At 40.2% G+C, this 23172-nt stretch overlaps 1 protein-coding gene across 1 annotated transcript in view; it reads right to left on the reverse strand.

Moving 5' to 3' along the window:
• LOC132815738 (cullin-1) overlaps positions 1 to 23172 on the reverse strand; it is a 131994-nt gene that overhangs the window by 51088 nt on the left and 57734 nt on the right. Inside the window, exons 4-8 of the mRNA XM_060824852.1 lie at positions 17055 to 17222; positions 9569 to 9619; positions 6753 to 6843; positions 6457 to 6620; positions 5985 to 6147 (exon numbers count right to left, since the gene is read on the reverse strand). Of these exons, the coding sequence (XP_060680835.1) occupies positions 5985 to 6147; positions 6457 to 6620; positions 6753 to 6843; positions 9569 to 9619; positions 17055 to 17222 (637 nt within the window). The remainder of the gene's footprint in view (positions 1 to 5984; positions 6148 to 6456; positions 6621 to 6752; positions 6844 to 9568; positions 9620 to 17054; positions 17223 to 23172) is intronic.

Genomic DNA, 23172 nt, shown 5'->3' on the forward strand with positions numbered 1-23172 from the left:
AGTAGCAAGCAATGACGACTGGTCATCAGATCTCTGAGCAGTGAAGTGTGCCTTTGTGTAGATCCTTCCACAAGAGGATAGAAGTAATTCAGAAAATTGCAATTTAAGAAGCATACACTGACACTTTAAATCCAAGGGCAGAGGTCATCTAAGGGCTAAAATCAGACCTAATATTATTGGGCACGAGCCATGCAGGAGCAAAGGCAAAGAAGTGACTGCAGATAGCCTCGGCTCCATTTATGGAGAAACAGGAGCAGCAAAAGGGCGTATTTTGCACATCACAATCAGGTAGACAATATACATCATTTCCCTAATTGCCAAGGTAATGTTAGGAAACAATCGCCACGATTAAGTCCCATCCCTTCGTTCCTAATGGAATGCATTTTTGAAGTGTTATGAAACAGCTCCTTAAGTGTCTACCACTGCTTCTCTATACATCCCATCTTTTAACATATTTTCTGCCAACTGCAATTAATTGTGTTTTCATACTTTAAAAATGGAACTATCACACCTTTAAATTGAAGCTGCTTTTGATTATTATTTGACCATTTTTACCTAGAGGATTTGTTGTTGTGGACATCATTAAAATAGCCTACTCCATTGTCTCTTTGGGAAACTGTCCCAAATACACTTGATAAGCTCATTCGAAAAGCAAAAAGTTTTCAATCTGACTTGTCCAAACAACAAGAATAAAACCAGCTACGATTACTGCAAGATCTTCCTTAACAAGCTCCTGTTTTTTTTTATTTATAATCTGTCTTGTAAACATGTGGATAAACCACTTTGATGGGAGTTCTTCTGGCATACCACTACCCAGAAGGACTAGGTTCAAGTCCCACCTACTCTAGAGGTGACATATTATATCTGAATAAAGTGATTAGAGATATCTATAAACAACTTCCACCAGCGACTTCATCTCCTTATTTCTTATCTCCAGTTAAACTTATTCAACAACTTGATCTGTCCCGTCAAATAATGTCTCACAACCTAATTGATCTCATCTTTTATTATCTGCCCTACTCACTTCCTTTTCTCTTTTTGCAAGCTTTCCAAAGTGTTAAATACCCTTGAATATTCAGTTCCCAACTTGGTCCACTTTGCAACCAGATCTAAGTAAGTATCATTTCATATATCCACTTATTTAAAATTTGTACTATCAATTCATTCATCTTATCACAAATGCAAAGTCCTTTTGCCTTTTTGCACCAACCCTTACCACATGCACTGAGACACTATCAAATTTGCGTACTCTGTCCTATCCTTGTCATCATTTTTCCTAATCACCAAACCTGAATTATTGTACTGTTCTTTATCGCTGACTTTCTAAATCTCCCCTCAAAACAATACCTCATCATCCATTATTTATTCAAAGCCCTCTCTACAAGCCTCACAATATAACTCGTCAAGATGCTGGTCCCAGCTTTGCTCAAGTCTTTGCAATTCTGCTTTGAAATTTAGGCATAATACTCCCATCCTCCCTCAACAGGACGTGTTGTTAGTCTTAAATACATCATTGGTACTCTACATGAATCACAACTGGATATGTCTCCTGCCGTTGCAAGTTCCTTTCCAATTCAAGAGGTGTTTAACTCTGATACTTCAGGGGTAACACAGTCTTTAAAACTCTGATGCTTGGTTGCAGAAAACAATGTATATCCCCAGCCAAATTAGCCCCTATCATGCAAGCAAAAAAAAAACACTAGTTTCTGTTTTGTTCAGTGTCTTCTTTAAGCCACTGGTTTTAAATAATATTCCAGATTTGAGCTCTAAGGGTTTCTAATCCCCAAACTCCTCTCTCAAGATGTCTTTTTTTTTAGACAGAGGGAACAGAAAAGCACCACTTGCCTCACTTAGCAAATACTACAAGTTCAGCATTCTGCACAACTAGACTCCATTATATCTAGGCATATGATAGCAAAACCTTCCTATGTTTATATAAGCAAAGGTTCCAAGGACCTGACTTATCCCTTGCTCTTAATAGTTAGCAGTTTGTCACCTCTGACTAATAATCTAATTAATCTCCAAGACCGTGTTAGGGAACTGGAGCTGGAGTTGGATAAACTTAGGATTATTCGGGAGACAGGGGAGGTCATAGATCGGAGCTTTAGGGAAGTAGTAACTTCAAAGATTGCAGACAGATGGGTGACAGTGAGGGGGACTGGGAGGAAGCAGCCAGTGCAGGGACCCTCTGCAGTCGTTCCCCTCAAGAACAAGCATACTGTTTTGGATACTTGTGGGGTGGGGGGTGGGGGGGGGGGGGGGGTCAGAAAGACTTACCGGGGGTAAGCAATGGGGATCATCCCTCTGGCACGGAGCCTGTCCCTGTTGCTCAGAAGGGAAGGGTGGAGAAGAGCAGAACAATAGTTATTGGGGACTCGATAGTCCGGGGCACAGATAGGCGGTTTTGCGGGGGCGACAGAGACTCACGATTGGTATGTTGCCTCCCAGGTGCAAGGGTACGTGATGTCTCTGATCGTGTTTTCCGGGTCCTTAAGGGGGAGGGGGAGCAGCCCGAAGTCGTGGTCCACATTGGCACCAACGACATAGGTAGGAAGAGGGATGAGGATGTTAGGCAGGCTTTCAGGGAGCTAGGTTGGAAGCTCAGAGTTAGAACAAACAGAGTTGTTGTCTCTGGTTTGTTACCCGTGCCATGTGATAGAGAGTCGAGGAATAGGGAGAGAGAACAGTTAAATGCGTGGCTACAGGGATGGTGCAGGAGGGAGGGATTCCAGTATCTGGATAACTGGGGTTCTTTCTGGGGAAGGTGGGACCTCTAAACAGGATGGTCTACACCTGAACCTGAGGGGCACCAGTATCCTTGGGGGGAGGTTTGCTAGTGCTCTTTGGGGGGGGGTTTAAACTAACTCTGCAGGGGCATGGGAACCTGGACTGTAGCTTTAGGGTGCAGGACCTGGAGTGTAGGGAGTTAGGAATATGGCATCAATCTCGAAGGAGGGTGCCTGTAAACAGGAAGGTGGCTTGAAGTGTGTATACTTCAATGCGAGAAGTATACGAAATAAGGTAGGTGAACTTGCAGCATGGGTTGGTACCTGGGATTTCGATGTTGTGGCTATTACGGAGACATGGGTAGAACAGGGACAGGAATAGCTGTTGCAGGTTCCAGGGTTTAAATGTTTCAGTAGGGTCAGATGTGGGGGTAAAAGAGGGGGAGGTGTGGCATTGCTTGTCAAAGATACTTTTACAGCAGTGGAAAGGACGATGGATGAAGACTCGCCATCTGAGGTAGTTTGGGCTGACGTTAGAAATAGGAAAGGTGAGGTCACCCTGTTAGGAGTTTTCTACAGGCCTCCTAATAGTCCTAGAGACGTAGAAGAAAGGATTGCGAGGATGATTCAGGAGAAGAGTGAAAGTAATAGGGTGGTTGTTATGGGGGCCTTTAACTTTCCAGATATTGACTGGGAAAGCTATACTTCAAGTACGTTAGATGGGTCGGTATTTGTTCAATGTGTGCAGGAGAGTTTCCTGACACAATATGTAGACAGGCCAACAAGAGGTGAGGCCATACTGGATTTGGTTCTGGGTAACGAACCAGGCCAGGTGTTAGAATTGGAGGTAGGTGAGTACTTTGGGGACAGTGACCACAATTCGGTGACTTTTACTTTAGAGATGGAGAGGGATAAGTGTGCACTGCAGGGCAAGAGTTATAGCTGGGGGCAGAGAAATTATGATGCGGTGAGGCAGGACTTAGGGTGCATGGCTTGGAAAAGCAGGCTTCAAGGGAAGGGTGCAATCGATATGTGGAGCTTGTTCAAGGAGCAGCTATTGAGTGTCCTTGATAAGTATGTACCTGTCAGGCAGGGAGGAAAGGGTCGTGTGAGGGAGCCGTGGTTTAATAAGGAATTGGAATCCCTTGTTAAAGGGAAGAGGGCAGCTTATGTAAAGAGGAGGCGTGAAAGGTTCAATTGGGGCGATTGAGAGTTATAAAGGTAGCCAGGAAGGATCTAAAGAGAGAGGTAAGAACAGCAAGGAGGGGACTTGAAAAGTCCTTGGTTGGTAGGATTAGGGAAAACCCAAAGGCTTTCTATAGGTATGTCAGGAATAAAAGAATGACTAGGGTAGGAATAGGTCCAGCCAAGGATTGTAGTGGGAAGTTGTGCGTGGAGGCTGAAGAGATTGGAGAGACACTGAATGAATACTTTTCGTCAGTATTCACTCAGGAACAGGACATTGTGTCACAATTAATTAGATTGGATGGCTTTGAGGTATGTAGGGAAAAGGGTGAAAATAGATAAGCCCCCTGGGTCTGATGGCATTTATCCTAGGATTCTCTGGGGAGCAAGGGAGGAGAGTGCAGAGCCATTGGCCTTGATTTTTATGTCCTTGTTGTCTACAGGAATAGTGCCAGAAGACTGGAGGATAGCAAATGTGGTTCCCTTGTTCAAGAAGGGGAGTAGGGATAACCTTAGTAACTATAGATCGGTGAGTCTCACTTCTGTTGTGGGCAAAGTCTTAGAGAGAATTTTAAGGGATAGGATTTATGAACATCTGGATAGGAATAATGTGATCAAGGATAGTCAACATGGTTTTGTGAAGGGCAGGTCGTGCCTCACAAACCTTATTGAATTCTTTGAGAAGGTGATTAAGGAGGTGGACGAGGGTAAAGCGATAGATGTGGTGTATATGGATTTTAGTAAGGCATTTGATAAGGTTCCCCATGGTAGGCTACTGCAAAAAATACGGAGGTATGGCATTGAGGGTGCGTTAGAGGTTTGGATTAGGAATTGGCTGGCTGGAAGAAGACAGAGGGTAGTAGTTGATGGTAAAGGTTCATCTTGGAGTGCAGTTACTAGCAGTGTTCCGCAAGGATCTGTTTTGGGACCAGTGAAGTTTGTCATTTTTATAAATGACCTGGAGGAGGGGCTAGAAGGTTGGGTGAGCAAGTTTGCAGATACGAAAGTTGGTGGAGTTGTTGACAGTGAGGAAGGATATGGCAGGTTACAGCGGGATATAGATAAGCTGCAGAGCTGGGCGGAAATGTGGCAAATGGAGTTCAATGTAGCTAAGTGTGAAGTGATTCACTTTGGTAAGAGTAACAAGAAGATGGAGGACTGGGCTAATAGTCGGATACTTGGTAGTGTGGTGAGCAGAGGGATCTTGGTGTCCATGTACACAGATGTCTGAAATTGCCACCCAGGTAAATAGTGTTGTGAAGAAGGCATATGGCGTACTGGCTTTTTATTGGTAGAGGAATTGGGTTCCGGAGTCATGTTGCAGTTGTATAAGACTCTGGTGCAGCCGCATCTGGAGTACTGTGTGCAGTTTTTGTCGCCATACTATAGGAAGGATGTGGAGGCACTGGAACGGGTGCAGAGGAGGTTTACCAGGATGTTGCCTGGTATGGTAGGAAGATCGTATGAGGAAAGGCTGAGGCACTTGGGGCTGTTTTCATTGGAGAAAAGAAGGTTTAGGGGTGACTTGATAGAGGTGTACAAGATGATTAGGGGTTTAGATAGGATTGACAACGAGACCCTTTTTCCATGTATGGAGTCAGCTATTACGAGGGGTCATAGCTTTAAATTAAGGGGAGGTAGGTATAGGACAGATGTTAGGGGTAGATTCTTTACTCAGCGAGTCGTGTGTTCATGGAATGCCCTGCCAGTAGCAGTGGTGGACTCTCCCTCTTTATGGGCATTTAAACGGGCATTGGATAGGCATATGGAGGATAGTGGGCTTGGGTTGGCGCAACATCAAGGGCCAAAGGGCCTGTACTGCGCTGTATTTTTCTATGTTTCTATAACTGTACAGCTGTCACGAACATGTAGCTTGTGAACCATAGACTACTATGACGAAAGAAGCTGGAAACTAAGATTGAAGTTTTGCCTTAAGCACAAATCCTCCAAATTTATTAATCTGTAGAATTTGGCTTCATGCTACCTGTTCAAATATATGCTTGGACACCAAGGAGAAATGGCTTTCCATTCGGCAGTATTGATGCCCCTCACATTTATAAATAAGAGTATTACCTTCATTTTTATCAGCATCTAATAAGTTCTGGAACTCTGTATGAAAAATCTCTAAATGTTTTTCAATAAGTACTTGTTCACATTTACGAGCCAGCTCATCCTGTGTACTTTCATGAAGATAAACTTGTACACGACGTTGTTCTTCCAGAAGCCGAGCCTCTGCCTGCAGAAGAGTATATGGTCATTCTCAAGGATATTTATAAATGATAGCAACTTGCAAAAATGCTCTGTCAGCTGAAAAATTGTACACAGTAATATGAAAAGGGAAAAGAGAAATATGGAAGAAAAGCATACAGAAAAAGGGCAACAAGGAGCAAGAGATATAATGATGTAAAATGTACGGGTGCAACTAATAGGAGGACGAATTAAAAAAAAATGTTCTCTACGTACTGAAGGCTGCAGGTGCTTGCAAATGTCCTGCTTAGTAACTGATAAGACTACATATACTTCCACATAACCTGCAGTAATTTACCTTTTTCATATATTCTGTTACAGGATTTTGTTGCAAAAATTCAGTGCTCTCCCTTGTATAAAACCTCTCTGTGTCAGCCAAAAATTGTGACTCAAACGATTCTTTATACACCGTTAACGTGGGTCCCTTTGCAAAAGCATCATCTTCATTCAGTCCAAGTTCCACTGTGAATAAAATAAATGCAATGAACAAAAACATCCAGCTTGATAGGTTTTTACATAGAAGATTCTGCTGACACATGTTACCACAAGTATCAGCGTAATAAATTTAAGAAAGCCCAAGAACTTTAAGATTACCATATGACTGAACCACACCGCTGATCAGTCTGGTATTGATGGTTTCACCGTTTCTCTCCTTTTCAATCAGCTTCAAAACTGCATTTGTAACCTGATAGGAAAAATAATTGTATTTTGGTGATGCATGTATACCAACAATTCTTCAGTTAACTATTTACTGTAAAAGGTTTTGTGGGCCATTTGATTATGGTGGCCTGAGCAGCCAGGGTCAGTGTTCAGCAACTAGAAATACACCCAAGTTTCAGTCGTCATCCTTAGCTCAAACCAGCTGCACAGCTGAGAACTAAGAACCAAACTGAAATTAAAACATAATGCCAATGAGTCCAAGGACTAGTCCATGCTCAGTGTGTTTACCAAATTTATTTAATGTAAAGCTGAACTCAAAAGTAATAGATGCAAACTCAAACTGTTTATCACGTGTATGTGCATGCACCTTTTCCATGAAGTAATTGATTTGGCTGAATCTGATAAAACAAGAGATCAACAGGGGGTTTTCAGAAATTAAAAATGTAAAACAAATGAGTTCATATTCTTAAGGATCAAGGAATCTACAAAAAGAAATGCAGCATGCAAAACTGAGGTAAGAGATAACATAAATTTCTAAAGAAGAAACATACAAAAAATAGAAAAAGCACAGGTCCCAGCAACTGGAAAAGATGCAGAACAGTAAGGGGTAACAAGAGTTAAAAGTGGGAATATGAAAATAATTTTCAAAGGATTTTAAAATTATCAAAAGCAGTAGTATTGTATTAGGGATGAGAGGTGTGGTCAGTAGTAATGTAGGTCTGTTAAAACTGGTACTGATGATAATATCAATGAAAATCAGGACATGCGTAAAAGTTGGATGATTACTTTGCATCAGTAGTTACAGTTGAGGTAGAGATGGAGCATGCTTGTAACCCCCAGAAAATTAATGTTGAATATCAGATTCAAAATAAGCAAAATATACAGCAATGGACAAAGCAAAGTAGTGAGAATAGAACACCTGAGGAGTCAACTCTCCACACCAAAGCTCCTTACAGTACTCTGATATCTTTCTCTCTACCTACATGTAGGTGCACTCCTAGGTCTTCCTCTTCTCTATCAGCACTCACTTCTCTTGACGGCTCTTCCCTACAGACACTGTTATAAACCTTCTTACAGGGTCTTTCACTTCCCTGGTTCACCTGCCATCCTTATTTGGATGGCAATAATGGAGGATTCATTTAGGTATTATTTATATAACATTGCTTCAGCAGACTTCAGACCCATATTTAGTCCCAATGTCAGGGTTGTAAACACACAGGAAAAGTCAATTGCAAACTTAATGAAGAAAAACAGGAAATCATCCATCTGTGCCCTAAAAAGGAGAGAACTGGGTACTTTCCAAATAGTTAAAATCTAAAAATAATGCCAAGTTCAATTAGACTCAGAGGTTCACCTACATAAATTTTTAAAATCTCATAAACCATTACGAAGAATAACCTTAAGTGGAACATAAGGAAAGTCAAGCCACAACTCAGTAATATCAGTAAATGGCAGATCAGTCTCTAATAGCAAAGTGGACAACTCTAGTTCAGTACTCTCATCTGGCAGGCAAAGGTTGTTCCACTAAGACCTTGAGCAAAGTTTACCAATCTCCTACAGTTCTGGATGAAATACCCCAAATCACTAAGCTCCCGGGTGAGAGGGATGAACTAGTTCTCCTTCTTTATTCACCTCCACTTCTGTTGGTCACACAAAGTAAATTTAAAATTAGATCCCTTGTTGATACATTTCTCCCAGATCTAATTAGGAGCCAATTTAACCAGGCTTTTGTGAGTTAACAAAGAATGAGTTTATTATTAAATGTGAGAAAAACTGGGAATGCAACACACAGAGCTTAGAAATAAGAGGTGAGTCCAAAAGGTTAAGACGTTTCAAAAAAGGATCTTTCAATTGTTCAAGCAGCAGACATCTGAACATTGCAGCTGTTGCTGTTGTAGTTACATTGGTTACAACCACAACATTGACAAACGTACCTAAACAGTTAACTTTAAGATGTTTGGTTTTGCACATTGGTTGAGAGTCAGTTGTTTATTTCTGTCAACCATGGACCGAATTTCAGCATTTGGGACGATGGCCCTTTTGCTATCCCGTTTCCTTTTATCTGTCATGCTAGCTAGCTGATTTCAAGTACGAGAAGTGAGATTCCTTTTTCCTTCCAGACAGAACAATTCTCCAAATCACTCCTTTGCTATGGCCATCACAGCACACTACTGCTTGAACCCAGGCTACTACAAATGGATAACTTAATCTATTAACACATAAGTCAGTCAAAATAGCAAACTCCAGGATATTGAAACTGGCTTTTATGACTCATCTTCACACATCCTTCCAAAAAGGAATAAAAACAAAATGCTTCTGTAGTTTGGACCTAATCTCCAAGGGCCAGCTTGCTGTTGAGCAGAGGGTCATCAACCCTTTGTTATCTTCGCAGTCACAAGAAATCACAGTGCAGCCTATTTTGAGTTGCTTCTCCTCTGTTTCAAAGGTTGTAGTTGAGGCTCCCTTTGCATCTTCAAGTGACATTTGCTGGGCCTCTTTCTCCAGAAAACAGCTCAATTTCCATTTGTAGCCCAGTGGTCAAGGCAAAATTCAGTTTTGCAGCAGCAAGAGTTTTGCAATAAATAGTTATATGGTTGTAAAAATGCAAATCAGTGTTAAACAGAAACAACTATATTAGTTTCATTAGGTATTTAAATTTTGAAATAAATTTACATTTAAGGCACATAAAAAAGCTTAATCAGTACATCTTTGCACAATTTTAAAAAAGTAAATAGCTATAAGATACTTGCCTGTTTATTTAAAGGTCTAAATAAGCAATCCCGCCATGTCACCAAAGCAAGCTGCAAGGTATAAAAAAAAGTTTGAAGCAATGATTGCTGACAAATAAGTGGCTTTCCAAATGGTAAATGTTCTGTAAATGTTCAAAAATAAATAAACTGGTATATTTAACATTTTTTGAAAGTTTTAGAAACATAAAATATCAATTTTATAAACAAAAAGCTCTCAAACTTTTACATTCTTCAGATAGGCTCAGATTCACAATAATATCAGGAATGAGGTCGGAGTTGAAAATTTGAGTTTTCCCATTAGATCGAAGGATGTTTAAATCATGTTTACTAGAAATTCTATCAAATTTTGCTCTTTATTTCCCTTGGTCACAAGTTAATAAAGAGAGAACATTAATTCAAATTAAAATCAATTAGATTTAACTCAATTTACTTCATCTTTTTAAAAATTGAGAGAATTAGGAAGATATGGCATGGCCACCAGCAAAAGTGGCAGTTTCACAATAGATTCCAAATGATATTTAAAAAATTAAATCTCACGAGACTTATTGGCAAAGGCTTCAGGAATGGAAGCAGCATGCAGGTACAGTAAGGCAACTGACCTCCTGTAATATAAAATTCCATGACAAATTAATGTCTACTCTTTGTTACTTAAATATTCTGCCGGTATATATATCTTATGTGTAGGTTGGGTCCAATTTCACTATGGCATCAGGGTAATATCACATATTACTGTCAAAAAGGTAATTACTTGATGCGATACATTTGTGCTTGCATATGTTCTGTCAATGAATCAGGTGTATTGACAAGGTGACGGTAATAAATTAAGACTCCATTTTAAATTTCATAACACTTAGCAAAGAAACATTCCTACAAGAAAGAGAAAGAGTCAAGGGGAAAGGAAGATCTTCTGGGGTGAACTAAAGAATTTAAAAGATAGTGTTATAATGAAAGAAAAAAATGATCAATTCTGTGAAGATTAGTGTTGGATCAAAAGAAGACAGTCGGAACATTAAAAAGTAGCAAAGAATACCAAAAGAGAGGGAACAATGAGAAAACTAGAGAAAAATGGTAGAAATGTAAAAACATTTAAGGATTGCTTCAGATATTAAGAAAGGAAAAGAGAAAATTTAGCACTGATTCTGTGTAGAGACTGTATTTTGGGAATTAAAGATGGTGGGTAAAATGAACAGATTTTATGCATTTGTACCATAGAGGATACAAGTAAGTCAAAACCAATTAAAATCATAAGATGAAAGGACAAAGGAGTTAAAAACAATGAAAGGTTGACAAATTCTAAAGTCTTCATCCTAAAGTCTCTTTAAAAAAAGGCCTTTGAAGTTATAGGCAAATTACTTAGAATTATCCAAAATTTCCTAGACTCTGAAAAGGTCACATCTAAATGGAAAAATAGCAATAGAACTCTATTCAGTAAAGAATGTAGACAGAAAACAGGCAACTACAGAGTAGTTACCTTAAAATCAGAAATAGAGAAAATGTTGTAATCTATTGTTATGGAAGTTACAGCAGTGCACTTGGAAAATCACAAACGTGATCACGTAGAATCAACGTGATTTTGCGAAAGGGAAACTGGGTTTGACTAATTTAATGGAGTTTCTTTTTTAAAAAAGTAATATGGATTATAATGAATCTGCAGATTTGGCAAGTGCAAATTTCCAGAAGGCATTTGAAAAACCTCTACAAGTATTATTAAACAAGGTAAGATATCATGGTACAAGTGGTAGTATTTTTGAATGGAGAGAGGATTAGTCAGCTAAGATGAGGTTGAAAAAAGTAGGAATGAATGGATTATTTCTGGGTTGGCAAATGGAAAATTGGATGCCACAGGAAACAGTACTGGGATCTCAACTATTTTCATTTGGGTGAAGGGATCAAATGCTAAATTTGTTGATGACATGAAGCTAAGTTGTAAACATTGTCATAATGACAGTCAAAAAAGGTGTGTAAATGTAAACTTGGCATCTTTGATAGGAAGAGGAGAAAAGCAGCATATTATTGAAATAAGAGTGTGTGCATAACTCACGTACAGAGATACACAAGTTGATGATCGGGACAAAGTTATATGCAAGTTCTGCAAATTATTAGAAAGACAAATGAAATGATTTGGGGTATCTTGCAGATGATGGTATTCCCATGTTGCCCTTGTCCTTCTAGGTAGTAGAGATAACAATTTGGAACATGCTAAAGAACTTTAGATAAATTGCGGCATTGCATCTTTTTAGATGGTATACTCCTACTGCCACTGTGCAGTAGTAGTGAAGGTAGTGAATGTTGAAGGTAGTTTATGGAGTGCCAAGCAAACAAGCCGTTTTGTCCTTGAGTATTTAAGCTTCCAGGGTTGTTACAGCTGCACTCATTCCAGATGCAACAAGAAGAATGTGGAGCATGAGAGCAAATAGGTTTCCCCTCTTTAGTTTTCTCATCACCTGCTACAAACCTAGCGTTTTAGATAATGTCCTTCTGGAATCGGCCACCTGTGTCAGTAATCGTGCTCCTAAGCCACTCTTGGTGACAGGCACTATAGTCTCGCACTAAATGTACATTCTGTGCCTGGTTACTCTCTATGCCATTACCAAATAGTTTTAAAACATGGGCAAGAACTAATTGTATCAGGTGAGGGAGAATGGTAGGTGGCAATCAGCAAGAAGATTCCTAGCCCATATCTGACCTTAGGCCATGAGACTTTGGGGGTTCTAGAGTCAACGTAGAGGATTCTCAGTTGGTAGAGTAATACCAACTATAAGTTGTGAAGAAAGTCATTGGATTTGAAATATTAGTTCTTCTGTCTCTCTAAAGATGCTACCAGACCTGCTTAACTTTTCCAGTAATTTCTGTTTTTGTTTTTCTGCTAACTGTGCCACTCTCTCTGCTGATTTTCCTGTTAATGGGACAGAACATATTCAATACATTGATGGTGATGTCTTGGATATTGGTTCTAAGTTATGATGAAGTGAGTGACAATACAGGTCTGTGGAACAGCTCACCCAAGTACAGCACAAGTGTCCAAATGCTAGCAAGGATTTTACAAGTACTTACACCTTTAAAATGAACTACTGGCCCAGCAGAGATTGGTTAAATTATGACAGAACATAATGGAAACTGGGAAATTACTGGTTATTACGATTTAGTGTTACAGCGAATAACACAGAAACATTTACAAATAAACTTTAGTAAAAAAAAATGCAGTCCAACCATCGAAATACAAGTCTAAATAAGAGTGTCTTTGTAATTTCTCACACCTAGTTCCGTGCCCAGTACGTTCAGCTTTACTGTTACTCAGCTTTTTCTGCTACACCATTTCAGAGAGAACTAAATAGCGAACCACATTGCTAAAGAATAATGGTCACAAAAGTGGATAGGGAAGTTAGATTTTCTTTCCTAAAGGGCCTACCATACTTCTATGTCAAATCAGTAGTTTCGTGATCATTATTCGCAGTCGTCTTGATAGTTCACACTTAACAGCTCAGCTCCAACAAGAGCTCACCCCCCACTGACAGTTCAATTCCATTGAGACTTTATTCCACCTTTGCATGACACCTCAGCCAGTGTAGCATTATCAGTAACACATAATCATGGGCAGCCACTACCACAAGTGAAGGGCAAAGTGTCACACCATCAATGCCATTCCCTTGTCATAGTAGAAGGAGAACACACGCTACTTGCCTTATTTCAGGAGAACCAGACCTAGGCATTTAAACTTCAGCATTTAACGAGCTCAATTATTGGATGAGAATAAACAGTGCTGCAATTCAAATTTTAGCACAGATATAAAGTCAGCATTGGCATTTTAATTATTCTTTGATAAGAATTTAAGAAACAGGGTTAGAAGGACGCCATTCATCCTTAAGCCTGTCCTACCGTTTAATAAGATTTAAATAAATTCTGTTTCTTACAATTCTGCTCCACAGCTACCTGATGAAGGAGCAGTGCTCCAAAATCTAGAGCTTACAAATAAATCTGCTAAACAATAACCTGGTGTTGTGATATTTTTAACTTTGTCCACCCCTGTCCAACATCAGCTCCTCCACATCAATTCTCTAGGGTACAGAATCCCAGAGTTTCACTATCCTCTAGAAGTAATTCCTTTACATCCATTTTAAATTAGTCCCTTTTTTTCTGGAACTATATCCACTAATTCAAGACTCCCCCCACTAGTGGAAACATCTTACTTGTCATGCCCCCTCAGAATCTTGTTTCAATATGATCACCCCTCATTCTTTGAAACTCTAATGAAAAAAGGCTTTAATTTGTTTAGCTTCTCTTGATAAGTCAAGTCCTTCATCCCAGGAATCAGGCCAGGGAATCTCTGTTGAACAACTTCCTCAGGTCAGTATATTCCTTTTTTTACTGTCTACAGTAACAATCAAATTGTTTGAATGGATTGGTCAGATTTTAAATTTTACTATGTCTCTGAGAAGAGTCAAATCTTTATTAAGCCATTTCTTGCTTGAACTATTATATTTCAATTGCTTTGGGTGTTTTCAATTAAATAACATTAAATAAAACTAAGTTATCATTCAAATTTTACTGTTCAGAACTAAATGAAGAGCTTGTTTTGATAAAACAATAATCTTAATATTTTATCATATGTACAACTCAGGTGGCTTATGATTAATGGCTGTATTCCACCACCAGCAGTATAACCTACTTTACAAAAAGTGAATTCCAAGTATCCATGTGTAAAAGAAAGGTAGGGCCATAGATAAACATACAGTAGGATAAGGGAAGGAAAACAAAAAGCTCACCTCAGTTAGCAAAAGCACAACAGTATAATAGAAAAACAAGTGAAGAAAAGTGAAGAGATGAAATTAGGAAAGCAAACTGGCAGCAGGAAGAAAATGGAAAGTAATATCAAGGAAAATCCAAAAGTAAGAGGGTAATTACATGAAGAGTTCGGCCGCTTAGTATCAACAAAGTTGTGGTGAGGTTAATGAATCCTTTGCATCTATTTTTCCAAAGGGGCTGAAATACGTGAATGTAGCTAAGGTCATGTAGGAAAGATGTGATTACTCTGACGGGAGTGTAGAGGAGATTCGATAGGATATTGCCTAGGATTGAACACTTCAGCTCTGAAGAAAGTTTGCATAAGCTAAGGCTGTTTTCTTTGGATCAAAGAAAATTGATGGGGGATCCAATAGAAGTGTATAAGACTATAAAGGACACGGAGAATGTTGATAGAAAGCAGCTGTTCCCCTTAAAGGGTCAATGACAAGGGAACACACGTTTACAAAGGACAGGAGGCATAGGAGAGCATTTGGGTAAACAGATTTTCAGACAGAGGGTGGAGAAGTCTGGAATGCAGTTAAAGTAGGTAACCCAATCTTTAAGATATACTTGGATGAACACTTGAAGTATCACACCATTCAAGGCTATGGGCCCAGTGCTGGAAAGTAGGATAAGTGCAGATTTAGTGTAGTTGTGGTGGTACATACTCTATGAACTGAAGGACCTGGGGTGGCATGGTGGCTCAGTGGTTAGCACTGCTGTCTCAGCGCCAGTGACCCAGGTACAATTCCAGCCTTGGGCGACTGTCTGTGTGGAGTTTGCACATTCTCGTCTGCATAGGTTTCCTCCCACAATCCAAAGATGTGCAGGTTACGTGAATTGGCCAGGCTAAATTGCCCACAGCATTGAGGGATGTGTAGGTGCAGTGGCAGGGTTCTTTGACGAAGTGACCAGGCAAATGAAAGGTGATGCATTTTGGGAAGTCTAATTCTAGAGCAAATTACACTGTGAATGGAAGGAGCCTTAGGAAAAGTTGATGAGCAGAGAGATCTGGGAATTCAGGTTCAGTGTACCCTGAGGGTTGCTACACAGGTGGATAGTGTGGTCAAGGCGGCATATGGTATGCTTGTCTTCTTCGGAAGGGGTATTAAGTATAAGAGCTGACAGGTCATGGTAAAATTGTACACAGTGTTGGTTCAGCCTCATTTAGAGTATTGTGTACAGTTCTGGTCGCCATATGACCAAAAGGATGTGGAAGATTTGGAGAGGGTGCAGAGAAGGTTTACGAGGATGTTGCTGGTATGTAAGGTGCTAGCTACGAAGAGAGGTTGAATAGGTTAGGTTTGTTTTCATTAGAAAAAAGCACACTGCGGGGGGACCTGATTGAGGTCTACAAAATTATGAAGGGTATAGACAGGGTAGATAAGAGATAAGCTTTTTCTCAGGGTAAAGGATTCACTAATGAGATAGCACGCTTTCAAGATATCAGGTGAAAAGTTTAAGGGGGATACACACAGCAAGTACTTTACACAGAGGGTGGTAGGTTCCTGGAACGCATTGCCAGCAGAGGTAGTAGAGGCAGACACGTAGATTCATTTAAGATGCATCTGGACAGATGCATGAGTAGGTGGGGAGCAAAAGGGTACAAATGCTTAGGAATTGGGCAACAGGTGTAAAGAGTAGATTTGGATCAGCTCAGGCTTAGAGGGCCAAAGGGCCTGTTCCTGGGCTGTAAATTTTCTTTGTTCTTTAAATTTCAGATAATAGGGTATGGGAATGGGTTTGGTTGGGTTAACTCTTTCAGAGCGTCAGTGTGGACCTGTTGGGCCGTGAAAAGCCTGTTTTCACGCTGTAGGGATTCTATGACCTCTTTTGCACTGTGTGATTCTATGATCATGTGTAAAATGTGAAATATTCAGAATAAACAGTGAGGAAGGAATGAAAAGGAAAAATACTGATGGTTACTGTGATCACCCGATCTAGATGCCGTAAGCATTTGAATGTGTCAATAAACAAGACGTGGTCTGAACTGAAATTAACATGGCATAAAGCATTTCTAGGTTATTCCTTTGTATAAATTTTCTTTCATGAAAAGTCCCTGTAAGAATAAAGCCGATAGTTTGAATTTGAATCACTGGATTACTTTATACAGAGGAATAACCTAGAAATGCTTTATGCCACGTCTTGTTTATTGACACATTCAAACGCTTACTGCATCTAGATCGTGTGATCACAGTAACCACCAGTATTTTTCCTTTTCATTCCTTCCTCACTGTTTATTCTGAATATATCACATTTTACTTATGATCATAGAATCACACAGTGCAAAAAAGAGGTCATAGAATCCCTACAGTGTGGAAACAGGCTTTTAACGGCCCAACAGGTCCACACTGACCCTCTGAAGAGTTAACCCAACCAGACCCATTGTTGGTTGGGTCTCGAATTCAGAAGCAACACCAAACTTTTAATCCTCACTTGAAAAGATAGTAAAGGAGTCTTGTTCTCGACTTGTTTGATACAACAGAATGCTTTGCTGCACCAATTCAGAATCAACCATGTTCAGGAATGGATTAATGAAGTAACTAAATTTTTATAACAATCCAAGCAACACCAAAATATTACTACCACTTATTTTAAAATCATAGATAGTCAAATATTTGGTTCCAACTAGATCATGATAAGCAAAAATACAACTGATTCAGTTATAATAAGCTCTTATAAATGAAAAACAATAGTTTCTTACTGAATATATTTCATAAATTCCTTTACGTCCTTCATCACATTCACGACGGACCCAGTGTCGATTGAGGTAGGCACAGATTCCATTCAATACCTTACTAGAAAACCTGTAATCTTCCCATTGCTGGGTATAAAACTTCAATACACTCTCATCCATCAAATCTTCACCATCCTATGGAAGAAAAGACAGACAACTTTTTCTCTTTTGTAAATGGAGACATGAATCAGAGTGCACAAAATATTTACAAGTTGACCCAAAAGTGAAATTTAAAAGAATTTACAAACTAAACTAGATAGGTCACACTGCTACAAGTCACAGGAAGTTACATAAACTTATTCAGAAGGTAATTTTAAAAAGCTTTAATAAACCACATTACATCAGGTGGAAAAGCCAAACTATTTATCGGATCTGAAATACCTACAGTGCTGTTTCTAACAGGAGGAACACAATAACCGATAAGCAACTCATTCCAATAAATATTGCTGAAAAAGGAAGGTCTTTCATTATATTCATACAATTGCACAACTACAACCACTTATACAATGGAGGTGTTCGCAAAGAGAGCAGCTTTGGTCACAAATGTAAAAGTTCAGGGCTGAGGTCAAAAATACTTCCCGAGGCCACAATATACTACACATAAAGATGAAAATATAAATAATGATGAGACAATACATATTGCTCAATAACTAATTGTAAGATATTCATCTTGTATTAAAAGCATCATAGCTTTAGAAACACTCCAGAAGCATTAAGTACCATCGTATGACCATTATGGTGAACAAGAGAGTCACTATTCTTGTCTGGAAAACTAATGGAACTGCAAGTTAACAGTTAGTCTAATACCAACGTGGTGACTAAACAGAAGGTCACTACAGGCGAGATGATACTGTAGCTTTTCATTTCTTTCACAGCAAGGTTTGTGGAAGATGAATAAAGACAAACTTATATTCGATTTTGAGATTAATACATGTGGTGTTTTTCTACATTGAGAAATTTAAGATGTAATTTTTACTGTAATGCTTTGTATTAATGTTATTCACATTTTATCACCTCTAAGATATCACAATATCTTGTAGAACTGCACACAACTGATTACTTTAACATACATAATTAGTGAATTGGTAAATACTGCAGGCATTGTTTATCAGCTGTGTATTGACTGAGGAGATCATGATGGCCACGACACCAGAACACACACATACTTATGAGTGCAATCTTTAACAACCAGTTGAATGAGCTGACAGGATACATATCTCATATCAGAGAATAAAAGGATAGCTTAGAAAACATTTGATTCCTCTCTTGGTTGCTTGATCTTTCCCATTCATCAAAATATTCTTCAGCACACCTTCCATTAAGCAATGTGCCAAATGTACTTGCTCAGTCATTGGTTGGTCCAATTTTACTCTTGATAAATAGAAAATTAAACAGCTGGTGGAACATATCTACTGGTTAACAGGTGCAATTAAATGTGGATGATGCAATTTAATGTTGGTGGAGACAATGTATCTTGACAGCAAACACAAGGTATGGAAAGACTCTTCAATGTATACTGAACAGAGACACCTGGAGGGCAAAATACATCGCTCCCTAAATATGCAAATTCATGGAGTTAAACATACAAAATATCTAACAACATCTATAAATTGGGCCATATGATATAGATACATATACTAGGTTGACTTACGCTATTATTTATGGCTTTGGATGCTTTGTAATTTTTTAAAAACTGGCTGTGTCTTTATTTATCATTTGATTAAATGTGGGCATCACAGGCAAGGTCAGTATTTGCTTCTGTCGTTGAACTGAGTGGTTAAGGCAGCCATTTCAGAAGTCTGTCAAGTGTCCAAGTCTCTCTAAGTCAACCACACTGTTGTGGCTCTGCTGTCACGTCCAGGCAAGATCAGGGGATCGCAAGATTTCTTCTCCTTAAAAAGGAGATTAGTGAATCAGCTAAGTTTTATGATCATTTATGACAATTTCATGGTCACTATCACTTACACTAGTTTTCAATTCCAGATTTCATAACAATTTAAATTTTCAGCCCCTTATCCAGCTGCCATGGTGGGATTTGAATCTAATTCTTGACAGCATTAACCTTCACCTCTGGATTATTAGTTCAGTGATATTACCGCTACGTTTTCTTTGTGCCTTTGAAATAGATTGGCCAGAATGATATATGGGATAGAATGGTCTTAATAGTTTGAGTTTATTTAAAATGGAGCAAATAAAATAAAAAGGAGTTTATGAGAGGGGGGATAGTTAGGGAAATACTATCCTCTCTGGTGACAGTTACAAGGGTGTCAGCAAATTTAAAAGAGTCAACAAAGGAGTGAGAAAACAGACCAAACAGATCAACATTTCCATAGCTGTTGGGAGGTTGACACTCTTGATTAGTCTTATCACCCAACCGAAAACCAAGAATGTGCTTTGGTTTTCAGACTTATTTTAAACAATCTCCTCAAAATAATATCAATGATCTAGCCACAATGTCACTGCAATCGAAAAGCAGTACTTTAATGCTTTGAATGGACACCTTGCGATTGTGAGTGTGTATGTTTTAGGTTATCTTTACTAACTCACTCACCAGCTCGCTATATTCATTAATATCAAGTTCCTGTTCATTCATTCATAACCCTTTATTAACTTATTGTATACCATAACACTGTTCCATTCATTCATTTCCAAAACCATGTTTAGTTGTATCTTCTACAATTATGAATATAGACTGAAATTAAAATATCCCTTTCACCTTAAACCCTCAACAGGCCCAGTTCTACATCAAAAGATACCTCTGAATAGGTGCCAATATTGTAAACAATACCATCCCCATCAAGTCTCCACTAAAGATTATAATATTAATTAGCCCTTACCAACCATCTCTCAGACCTGAATCAACTTTAGAACAGTAAACATTTTCCCCAGTTAGTACGTACTTGTTAAATATCTTTTAACTGGATTGTTATCCCTTTAAGAAACTGTCAAAACAGCATTTGCGTGAAATTCCATGAATGAATGAAACTCATTCCCGGCAAATAGTAAACAAATCTCACAACCCAGCTATGATAATCAGTTTAATATCCTTTATTAAGTACAGGTACAATTTCTAACTGATTTAGAGCACATAGTAAAGGTTAGTTAAACATACTTGACCTAAGTTAAAAAGGCAAAAGGACTAACACCTCTTAATTATGCAAGCAGACCAGACAGATACACTTTATCCTATCAGGAGTAGCATCCAGCATTTAGCACGATTTAACCCATCTCCTGTCTCAAGTCAGAGCTCTCCAAACCGTCACGTACTATGGATAAAACAATGTAACACCAGAGTAGTGGAACTTTAATATATGTAAGAATTATGTATAAAAAGAGAAGCATAAGAACTGCATTTCAAGATTCTATTGCCACCTCAAACTTGCGGTTGCTAAACAAAAGAGGCTATTTTCAGCACTCACCAATTTCAATTGTTATTTGAACACGAATGCAGGGTCTTAGAGATTCAACAATAAGTTGAACATTTTCCAACCATTCTCTCTGCTCTTATTTTATTTTAGTTTTTTGTATGTTTTAGCTTTAGCCTGGTTTTCTTTTATTTTTGCTTTTTTGGAGGCAAGTGTTCATTATTCGTCCATTCATAACTGTTCTGAATGTATCTTTTGTTTTTAAACTTATCTTCATTGCCAATCCAAGAGACGCTGCACAGCAAATTGTCGTCTTTTATTGTTTCTCATCTATTACAGACATTCCCTTTTGTTCTCGGCACCCTTAACCCCCTAATTTCTTTTGCTTAAAACCCATTACGTTTCTAACTTTTCTCCAATTCTAGCAAAAGATCATTACCATAAAGTATTAACAATTTCTTTCTCCAATGATGCTGCCTCTTCAGCGAAATATTTCTTATGTTTTTCAGTTTTTAATGTTAGAATTGCCAGTAACTTTTGTATTTTCTTCCTACACTGGAACTTTAGTTCAGTTAGAGCATCATCACCTTAAGCAGAAGACCTCAAACCTGGACTCGAACACATCTGGTTTAACATCTTATCTGATTTAGATAAGATGCTAAACTGTTCCAATGGAGGGGAAAATTATCCCACAGTACTGCTGAAAGAGCAAATGGTTTTTCTGGTATCAGGTCCTCACCCTGAAACTGACTGAACTGATCCTCACCCTGAAACTGACTGAACTGGTCCTCACCCTGAAACCAACCAGTACCCTTCCACTGACACCCTCCTTCGACTGACTGAACTGTCCTCACCCTGAAACATCAAACCGGCAGACAAGGGAGGCGCGGTAGTAGTTTGGCGCACCGACCTTTATACCGCTGAGGCCAAACGCCAGCTCACCGACACCTCCTCCTACTGCCCCCTTGACCATGACCCCACCTCCCACCACCAAACCATCATCTCCCAGACCATCCATAGCCTCATCACCTCAGGGGATCTCCCATCCACCGCCTCCAACCTCAGTCCCACAACCCCGCACCGCCCGTTTCTACCTCTTGCCCAAAATCCACAAACCCGACTGCCCCGGCGACCCATTGTCTCAGCCTGCTCCTGCCCCACCGAACTCATCTCCCAATACCTCGACACGGTCCTGTCCCCCTTAGTCCAAGAACTCCCCACCTACGTTCGGGACACCACCCACGCCCTCCACCTCCTCCAGGATTTTCGCTTCCCCGGTCCCCAACGCCTTATCTTCACCATGGACATCCAGTCCCTGTACACCTCCGTCCCCCATCACGAAGAACTCAAAGCCCTCTGCTTCTTCCTTTCCCGCCGTACCAACCAGTACCCTTCCACTGACACCCTCCTTCGACTGACTGAACTGGTCCTCACCCTGAATAACTTCTCTTTCCAATCCTCCCACTTCCTCCAAACCAAAGGAGTTGCTATGGGCACCTGCATGGGCCCCAGCTATGCCTGCCTCTTCGTAGGATATGTGGAACAGTCCATTTTCCGCAACTACACTGGCACCACCCCCCACCTTTTCCTCCGCTACATCGATGACTGTATTGGCGCTGCCTCGTGCTCCCACGAGGAGGTTGAACAGTTCATCCACTTTACCAACACCTTCCACCCCAACCTCAAATTCACCTGGACCGTCTCAGACTCCACCTTCCCCTTCCTAGACCTTTCCATTTCTATCTCAGGAGACCGAATCAACACAGACATCTACTATAAACCGACTGACTCCCACAGCTACCTGGACTACACCTCCTCCCACCCTGCCCCCTGTAAAAACGCCATCCCATATTCCCAATTCCTTCGTCTCCGCTGCATCTGCTGCCAGGAGGACCAGTTCCAATACCGTACAGCCCAGATGGCCTTTTTCAAGGACCGCAGATTCCCACCAGACGTTATCAATGATGCCCTCCACCATATCTCCTCCACTTCCCGCTCCTCCGCCCTTGAGCCCTGCCCCTCCAACTGCCACCAGGACAGAACCCCACTGGTTCTCACCTACCACCCCACCAACCTCCAATACAGCGTATCATCCGCTGTCATTTCCGCCACCTCCAAATGGACCCCACCACCAGGGATATATTTCTATCAGTGTTCCGAAAAGACCACTCCCTCCGTGAATCTCTCGTCAGGTCCACACCCCCCACCAACCCAACCTCCATTTCTGGCACCTTCCCCTGCAACCGCAAGAAATGCAAAACTTGCGCCCACACCTCCTCCCTTACTTCTCTCCAAGGCCCCAAGGGATCCTTCCACAAATTCACCTGCACCTCCACATACATCATCTATTGCATCTGCTGCACCCGATGTGGCCTCCTCTATATTGGGGAGACGGGCCGCCTACTTGCGGAACGTTTCAGAGAACACCTCTGAGACACCCAGACCAACCAACCAACCCAACCACCCCGTGGCTCAACACTTTAACTCCCCCTCCTACTCCACCAAGGACATGCTGGTCCTTGGACTCCTCCATCGCCAGACCATAACAACACGACAGTTGGAGGAAGAGCGCCTCATCTTCCGCCTGGGAACCCTCCAACCACAAAAGGGTGAACTCAGATTTCTCCAGTTTCCTCATTTCCCCTTCCCCCACCTCGTCTCAGTCGAATCCCTCGAACTCAGCACCGCCTTCCTAACCTAAAATCTTCTTCCTGACCTCT

Source organism: Hemiscyllium ocellatum, chromosome 5 (genome assembly GCF_020745735.1).
Source record: "Hemiscyllium ocellatum isolate sHemOce1 chromosome 5, sHemOce1.pat.X.cur, whole genome shotgun sequence".
Classification (NCBI taxonomy): domain Eukaryota; kingdom Metazoa; phylum Chordata; class Chondrichthyes; order Orectolobiformes; family Hemiscylliidae; genus Hemiscyllium; species Hemiscyllium ocellatum.